The 8591-nt window shown below is 38.0% G+C and overlaps 2 protein-coding genes across 3 annotated transcripts; both read right to left on the reverse strand.

Moving 5' to 3' along the window:
• Positions 1-1623: 1623 nt before the first annotated feature.
• LOC104934762 (C-C chemokine receptor type 2) lies at positions 1624-4895 on the reverse strand. Of its 2 annotated transcripts, none has more exons than XM_019271693.2 (5): positions 4748-4895; positions 4100-4200; positions 3185-3324; positions 2848-3020; positions 1624-2517 (listed from the first exon to the last, which is right to left on the reverse strand). In XM_019271693.2, the coding sequence occupies exons 3-5, from the start codon at positions 3321-3323 to the stop codon at positions 1819-1821; spliced, it is 1011 nt and encodes a 336-aa protein (XP_019127238.2). In that variant the 5' UTR covers position 3324; positions 4100-4200; positions 4748-4895; the 3' UTR covers positions 1624-1818. The 2 variants fall into 2 exon arrangements, with proteins under 2 accessions (XP_019127238.2, XP_010748797.2); XM_010750495.3 differs by having other exon boundaries at positions 3185-3327.
• A 447-nt stretch (positions 4896-5342) lies between these two features.
• Positions 5343-7701, reverse strand: LOC104934761 (C-C chemokine receptor type 4-like). The gene is made up of 3 exons (XM_027287173.1): positions 7689-7701; positions 7415-7588; positions 5343-7262 (listed from the first exon to the last, which is right to left on the reverse strand). The coding sequence occupies exons 1-3, from the start codon at positions 7699-7701 to the stop codon at positions 6358-6360; spliced, it is 1092 nt and encodes a 363-aa protein (XP_027142974.1). The 3' UTR covers positions 5343-6357.
• Between the last annotated feature and the right edge of the window lie 890 nt (positions 7702-8591).

Raw genomic sequence — 8591 nt, forward strand, 5'->3', positions numbered from 1 at the left:
ATGTCACATTCAGCTGACTTTTTTTTCTAGTGTTCAATCAGTTAACATGAACAAAAAACAGTTCTACTCTGAATTATCAAAGTGCTGTTTAACAAGACGGTGTTCATTCTGGATCATAGGATGCTGAGGTGGACGCGGGAAGATTACTGCAGAGGGGCTTGTGGGTTTTGCACATAGACAAAATATGGTTTTATATTTCCTAAGAGTACTTTCGAAATGTTGGATGTAACCACAGGGTCTGCGGATGCATAGAAGCATGTCTTATATACAAGCTTTCAATGGTGACTGAGACAAGCAGAACTATACAAGCTTGCAGAACTCTGCATGTGGGTGTGTGCTTTTATGCTTGAAGGAAGTGATACTGACACAGCTATCAGTGCAGTCTAGAGTAGAAGTTGTTTTAACCAAGTGTATATGAAGCAAATGACTTTTTTTGAGTAGGGAAATATTCTGACTAATATCTAAGGATTGATTTCAGATATTTTTTAGATTCTTTGCAGTTCTATCATCATTATTTTGAATCAGCAGCTGTGTATAGGAAGCAAATGACTTTCTCTGAGTAGGGAAATGTTCTGACTAATATCTAAGGATTGATTTCAGATGTGTTTCAGATTCTTTGCAGTTCTATCATCATTGTTTTGAATCAGCAGCTGAATTGAAAGCAAGGATGACTTCACAGCAGCATGTTAGTCAGAGAGAAAGTGACACAGAGATTCTGCTCTGCACACTTCTTGTCAAACAATTACCAGCTGCCTAGAAGGCCTGAAACTCATCCAAGTAGTTTCTCGAGTCAGATACCTTTTCTCTGACTTTTTATTTTAGGTATATAATAAAATGCCCAACAAATACACCAGTAAATCTATATATGAATGCAATGGCCATCCCTAACTTCACTCATTGTTTGACAGTTTGTTGTTTACTTGCTGCTAACTAACTCAGTGTCTTACAAATATGCGCTACATGGTTTATGTGTATGTGTATGGTAATAACATTTTACTAAGTTAAAACTGTGTCTAACATTATGATATCCTGTGGTGGCCACAGCTGTAGCTTTTGTACAGTCTTCTTTTTATTATAGTTTTCTAATCTCTGTTCTTTTTGAGTTACCGGTGCTGCTGCTGCTGGGAGCTGGGAATGCCAGGCAAAAGGAGCCGCCACTACAAGCTCAGCCATTTTATCGCAGAGGGTGCTGATTGGGCCAACCCGAAGGGCCGGCACATCATGGGGGTGATCTAGTCCTGTACTGTTTACTTTTTTTTAGACAATTAGTAAGTTCACTTGGTTTGGTTAAGGATAGATTATGTTTTTTTTTTAATGAGTTAATTTTCCTGATTTGCTTTGTTGGTAAATTAGCTGTTGTCTTTTGTGTTTAGTGTTTGTTTGGTATGGGCAGATCGCCCCCTCTGTGTTCAGTCAGGAGGTCTGTTTGTTTTGTCTTCTCTTAGCTTGTTCAGCTGACGTTTGTACAGTTTTGTTAATTTGACCTCTTTTATGGGCCCAGTTCTTTATTACTTTTGCTCGCTGGGTCAGAAATCTTAAATCAGATGACTGAAGTTGAAAAATCATACGAGCACATTTACAGAAAAGTTCAATGAATGAATCGATGATCAAAACAAAGAGGAATCAAATCTCATTATATTTATTTACAATATAGTTCTAAAAGTTACAATTACACTTTTACAATTGCATGATTTGAATAAATGTACACACACACACACACACACACACACACACACACACACACACACACACACACACAGGCTTTTCCTTATGTAGTTGCTATATTTATATACACCACCACACAGAAGCATGGTGTCTTCATGATTCATAATCTGATTTTACAGGTGTGTTTGTAGTATCTATGGTGTCTCTTTGGATTCTTATGCTCCAGCAGAGGTATTTAGCCAGCACTCTGCTCATTGACCTCCTAAACTTCTCCCCTATAAATGCATAGATGACTGGATTCACACAGCAGTGAGACAGTGCAATCATCTCAGCAAAGGCCATGGCGGAGTTGATGTTCATTAAAGTCTCACATTTGTTCAGGATTTCAAACAGCTGCAGTGTTTGAAGGAAAACTAAAACATTGTAGGGGACCCAGCACACCACAAACACACATACTATGATGAAGATCAGCTTTATAGCTCTGTCCTTGTTGGAGTTTCTAGATTTGGACAGCACAGCAAGGATTTTCACATAACAGAAAACCATGACTGAGAGGCCAACAAAAAGGCCCACCGTGTTCTCACTGAAGTTACGCAGCATCTTCCAAAACCTCTCATTGTGATCTGGATACAGTGGCTGACATTCGTATTTGTTGTTATCTTCATCTATTTCCGGCAAGGCAAATATCACCTGAGGCATTGCCAAGATGACAGATATAACCCAGATTATGATGCTGGCTGTGATTCCATAATGAAGTGTCCGGGCTCGCATTGCTGCAACAGCGTGGACAATGGCTAGGTAGCGGTCCAGACTCATTAGGATCACAAACAAAGTTCCACTGTAGAAACCCAGCTGTTCAGAGGAGGAAGCAAAGTCAGAACAGGATGTAACATAAAGTGACACTTGGCAGACTCTACAGACCTCAATGAGATTAGTTTTACAGCGACATCTGATAACACCCGATATCACCCTGGATATCGGGCAGAATATCTATTAGAAAAAACTGCATGTCACTTGTATTTACAGCGGAACAGTTGCCCCAATTACTACTAGGTCTAACTAGGGGGGACCAGGTGAGCTACCAGACCGCCCTGCACCGCCATACTTTTAAGTATCAAAATATGAGTGATTTGCCATTTTTCAGTGTTCTAAATAATAATAATAAAAGTTATGAATCCCCACCTGATAGACTCCTGTCATCACTTTGCATGATACAAGGTTGTCAGAATTATTGGCCCAGAGGGGCAGGGATAAAGCCAGAATTAGGTCAGACAGGGCCAGGTTGAGGAGACATACGTCCGTCATAGTCTTCAGCTTTATGTGCCCAAGGAGAAGCCAGAGAACAGTGGTGTTGCCTGTGAAATCAATTTGAATTATCAGTTGTTATTTTAGATATTTTATCATTTCCAGTGAACTGTGGCACATATCTGTTGCACACATATTGCTCAATGAATTAACGTGTAATGGGAGTGATACATATAATATTTTCTTTTAAGGGTTGTCATGTTTTTGAACATACCTAGCAGACCTAGACAAAACAGCACATAGCAAAGAACTGGCTTGACCGTCACGCTATCGAGCAAGTCTGGGCTGGAGCTCTCATCACAAAGATTGTCTTCGTAGTTGTACAGGTATGACATGTTCTCTGATGTGTTCATACTGCTGTGTGAGGAAGAACAGAATATGTAGGTATTACTTTGGGTAAACACAGTTTAGTTTAGCTGAGAAGAGAGATTTGAAATCAGACACAATAGAAAACTAAAATACAAAATATCTTGTGTTGGGCTGACTGGGTGACATCATACTATCAACAAAACATTTCAATAATCAAACAGGGAAAAAGAAATCATTGTGTTACACTACAAAGTTTTTTATAAATCACTTTTTTTTCTTTTTTACATTTTGGTGTATACCTTTTTTATCGTCTGTGCATATCATCATCATTATTATTATTGCAGTTTCTGACACCAACTAACACAAAGTAATAGTAGCAATGTTGGTATTAAATGTGAACAGAAGTGGTATCTGAGACACAAAAGAGGCTCTTTAGTTATAGACTTTATGTAAGGTATTGAGTCATGCAGCTCTACCCTTCAAAAGTAACCACCCAAACTGTTGGACATGTGGACATGTTGGACACCCACCACAACTCTGAACTGAGCTTGAAGACTTGAATTTACTTTGAAGTGCTTCTCACAGAGCTTCAATGAGAAATAGAATCTTCCAACAGTCTAATTCACCCTAAACTGATTTGGCAGAAAAATTTGATCATCTACTGTAGGATCCAAATAAAATGATTTAACCATATGAAGAGACACATTGTTCTTGACCTTACTGAATGTATCACTTAAGATGGACTTGAATGCCTTCTCTATCAAATGTGAAGACAAAGTAGCGGACTCTTCACATATAAAAAATAAATGTAAATACTTACTCAATCAACAACGAGATCTTTTGACTTGTGATTCTGTTTTCTTGTGGTCTTTTCTCCTCGCAGTTTTCTCTGAAGTGTGTGTAAAAACTCCACTCACAAATCTACAGGAAACAGAGATATAAGATGATATGTTTCTCCTCTTCATTGTCATAGGCATAATGTTCCACACCATCAATGATGAGTGAACTCTGTGTTCCACACTGAACATTTTGTAGAGATAAAAAACTTTACATGCACATGTAAATGTTAGGGAATTGAGACATGTTACAGGACTTTCCTGCCCTTTTGAAGTTGAACTTTTCAGATATAGTCATCATACAGTGAGTCATGTCTGAAATGTAGTCTACAGAAATCATTTTAAAACAGCTCACCAAAAACTTGATAGACTTGATGGTCATAAATTTCGCAAACCAAAAAATCATCTCTTGTAAACCACATCTCAAACTTTTTTTCTTTCACTATCAACATGATGCAATCTGCTCTGAAACCCATGCCGACCCTCACTTCCTGTGGCTGGTGCAAACATACACACATGCGACCACATAATCCTCAACTACACGCTGTGCTTATGGGTGTAGGAGGTGAGAAAGAACATGGAGGTCTAGTAAATAGCTTAATATTTTCAAATTGAAATCTTAATGTGCTTACCGCTTTATCTGCCAAAATCACTGCTCTTGAAATTGTATGTTGTTGTGTTGGGCACCAAGCTTATGTGTCATCCTGCTAACTTGCAATGCATGCTTTTTGTGTCAAATCCTGCAGCAGAGCTCATTTCTGGTAACACTGGGATGTGATGTTGTTTCCTCTGCATTATGTCAAACCGGCATTGAGGTGTCAATGTGGTTTTCTGAGAAATGTCCCTTTATGCGTTAGAACGTTTCAAGAAGGGAGTAGAGGGGAAAGTGTATGCTAATGAGGTTTTGTCTTTTTCTTTTGTCTTTCTTACTCACTTTGATGATATGAACTTTTGAAAATAGCATTTAGCTCATCGGAATTTTTTCAGTTTCCAATTTGAATTTAATTGAATTACTTTTGTATACTTTTAAATGCAAAGGAGATAAGGCCAAATCTTAAAATGCAATGTTAAAAACAACTGTGTATTAATATTAATAATAAACATAAAACTGGATCAACCAAACTATATACTGCGTGTGTATATGTGCTTATATTTATTGAAATCTATGTTGTAGTTCCTCCTCAATCGCTCTAATGGCCCTACAGAATAAGCTGCGGTTGTCGTAGGTAGTAACTAGGTCAAACCTTTATTTTGAACAAGCACAAAATGAGTTGAACTGCCAGTATCACATTATCATTGGTACTCTTAAAGAAGAAAAAAATAGAAAACTTTAATAATCTCCACTGGCAAACAAAATCATTACAACACCAAATCATAACGTGATACACTAACATAAAAAAAAATAAATGAATGAATAAATGTACACAGAAAAAATGAAAATATGCAGTATACTGTACATATGTAAAAGTGCAACACTGAGAAAATATATGGAAAGTTCCAGGAATGTGTGATGAGATCAATTTGGCTCCACATCAACAGATTGAAATCCACGATAGATGATGGTGTTTGCAAAGGGTGCTGCACACCACGTGTTGCTTTCATTCACCATCAAACTTTTGAATGAGTCACATTTTCCACAAAGGCAAAGTGAGAAAAACAATTCCATGTGTGAAAAATATTGTTTTACTCTTTAACAAACACATGGTGGCTTCTCCTATATAGCATGAATGTTTTTTCCACCAACTTGCAGGCGCATCAACAAATGTATGGAAAAGGCCAAATTTGTTAGTCTGTATCAACACAGACTAAAAGTCTGTGGTGGTTACAAACATAAACTTAATATTTTCATTTTCGGTCAGGAGATGCAGTTAGAAGTGCCATTAAGTTTCCTCCAATGTCAGCAGAAAAAGGAGAAGCATTTCATAGCTAGATAAAACCCCAGATATCATATTGGAAATGATGATGCTAATCAGATCATACATAAAATATGTTCAAAACAAAACATTCCAGTGCAAATACAAAATACATGAAATCATGCTGGTCTGAAGATAATATGTACATTACGGGAAGCCCTTTAAAATAGCACATTGCTGATGGATAACACAGTTATAGGTGTAAACTGGAAGCGACGAGTAAAACTAAGCACACTATACAGATGGGTAACATGGCTGGCAGAAGGCTACCTGGATAAAAACATGTCAAACTGCAGGTCATGTCCACACAACACATCTGTCCTCACCTCCTACCTAATAAAAGTGGGGGTGACTTCCGAGGACCTGGACATAATTGAGCTTTTTCTGTATGAGCTGTTTGACAAGTCTCTGGAAGAGAGAAATGGAATCCCAGGCACCCAACTCAGCAGCTGCGCGGCTCGTTTTATAAACCTTTGGCTCACAAAGGCGTATATGATGGGGTTCAGGCAGCAGTGACTGTAAGCAAAGGCCTCAGTCACTGTTATTGCCAGCCTAATATTGCCATCCAGCTTGCAATTATCTTGCAATGTACCTTGTTTTTTCAGAAAGTCCAAGAAAAGGCTAATGTTATATGGAGCCCAGAATATGAAAAAGGCAGCCACTATGGAGATGATCAGCTTAACAGCACGGTGTTTCTTTGCACTCCTCATGTTTACCAGGGTGGGGATGATCCTAGCGTAGCAAGTTACCATCACCAACAAAGGAATCAATAGACCCAGTAGGCTTGTCATGGAGATGTTATAATACTCCCATGCATTCTTTTCTGGGAGGTAGGCGCAAATCAGTCCATGAGACTCATTTGCCACCTTTGTGAAGATTAAATTAGGTAGGGAAACACTCAAGCTCAGCATCCACACCAATATGGTCACAGCTAAGCCCACTCTTAGAGTGCGATATCGTGCCACCTTAAGAGCATACATGATGACCATGTAGCGGTCCAGCGTCATGACAACCATGAAGAAGATGCTGCTGTAGAACCCGATTCTATGGGAGACACCAGTGAAACGGCACATAAAGTCTCCAAATGTCCATTCGCTGACCACAGAGAAGTGAGAGTAGAAAGGTAGCGTGATGACGAAGAGGATGTCAGAGAGAGCCAGGTTTAAAAGGCAGATGTCTGTCAAGTTGGTCTGGTTGCGGTGCTTCACCAGGACACACACCACTAGGCCATTACCTGGGGAGAGGAGAAAAATCTGTCATGAAGTCATATCATGTATCTCTCTCTCTCTCTCTCTCTCTCTCTCTCTTTCTCTCACTCACACTCACACACACACACACACACACACACACACACACACACACACACACACACACATTTATACATACCTATGAAGCCAAGGATGAAAACCACACTGTAGAGAGTGGGCAGAAACACCCGGCCAAAAGTGCTCACTCTGGAGTCTTCGCAAGGAGAGGGAAGAGATCCCTCATAATAATTCGAGTAATCATATGTGATATTTTCTTCATCTGTTGACAGAAAATTGTGTTTTAGATTGCCACCTCAGATATATGAGACAAGACAAACTTATATTATTACATTTGCGTCACTGCAGCACACCATTTCTAAATGTTGGATTTCAATGCTTTGATCACCACAAACTGAATGACTCCATCTTGGTGTGTACAAATGATTATAATCCATAATCGTTTGACTATCAATTGTGCCACCTGCTGGTCTTCGCAGATAATTCTTCTTGGTAACATTTATTACACCCACGCGTTCATCTTCAAGGGGTAGATATAACAATGTAAAAAAATAATGAAAAAAGACTTGAACCCTTGTCAAAATTGGTCATATGAGGTTACATACATATTAAGCAAGGCATAATAGGCATATAACAGTAAGCATTTCCTTTTTCTTAATATTACTTAATATTCTTACTTTATAGCTCTGTACATAGATGCCAACATTAGTCAATATACGTTTGAAAATAATGAAACAGAGATAGTGTTCATACCAACTTACATCATTCTGAGTATGTCAACCCCACTTCTGATTACATTTACTAACATTTATTTCAGATGGTGTTGCGTGTTGCCTGTTGTACCATATACATTTCTTATTATTTCTTATATTTGTTGTCATTATCTTAGGGGGTATTTTGAGATATTTGAAAATTGGGGGATGTGTTTATATTATAATAACTGCCTTGCTATTAACTATTAAAACTATTAGTAATTACTCTAGGCGTAAATTCCTGTTGTTATTGTCTACCTTATTAGAGACGTGGCTGTAAGCAGTATCTTTGATAAATACAAATAGCTTAAAGAGCTGTTTTGAAATACTTTTGATAATAATCTGTTGTCTTTCTTTATTTTGCAAAGTTTTGAACATTTAAAATAAAACAATCTTAGTACTTTATAGTTATTTAATAAAGATCCAAATGGGAGCCCAAAGAAATGATTAAGTATACAGCGTTACGGCATTTGGATATAAATGTAAAACGGACATAAAACTTAAATTTCAGGTATCACACATTATCACAGATAAATATTTCTTCAA

This window comes from Larimichthys crocea, chromosome XIII (genome assembly GCF_000972845.2).
Source record: "Larimichthys crocea isolate SSNF chromosome XIII, L_crocea_2.0, whole genome shotgun sequence".
In the NCBI taxonomy this organism is placed as follows: domain Eukaryota; kingdom Metazoa; phylum Chordata; class Actinopteri; family Sciaenidae; genus Larimichthys; species Larimichthys crocea.

Excerpts from the sequence above, each read along its gene's own strand:
- LOC104934762 (XM_019271693.2), bottom strand. The coding sequence starts at position 3,323 with ATGAACACATCAGAGAACATGTCATACCTGTACAACTACGAAGACAAT. Across the intron at positions 3,021-3,184 it reads GTTTTGTCTAGGTCTGCTAG|GCAACACCACTGTTCTCTGG; the intron begins GTATGTTCAAAA and ends TTGATTTCACAG. Across the intron at positions 2,518-2,847 it reads TGATGACAGGAGTCTATCAG|CTGGGTTTCTACAGTGGAAC; the intron begins GTGGGGATTCAT and ends TCCTCTGAACAG.
- LOC104934761 (XM_027287173.1), bottom strand. Across the intron at positions 7,263-7,414 it reads TTTCATCCTTGGCTTCATAG|GTAATGGCCTAGTGGTGTGT; the intron begins GTATGTATAAAT and ends TCCTCTCCCCAG.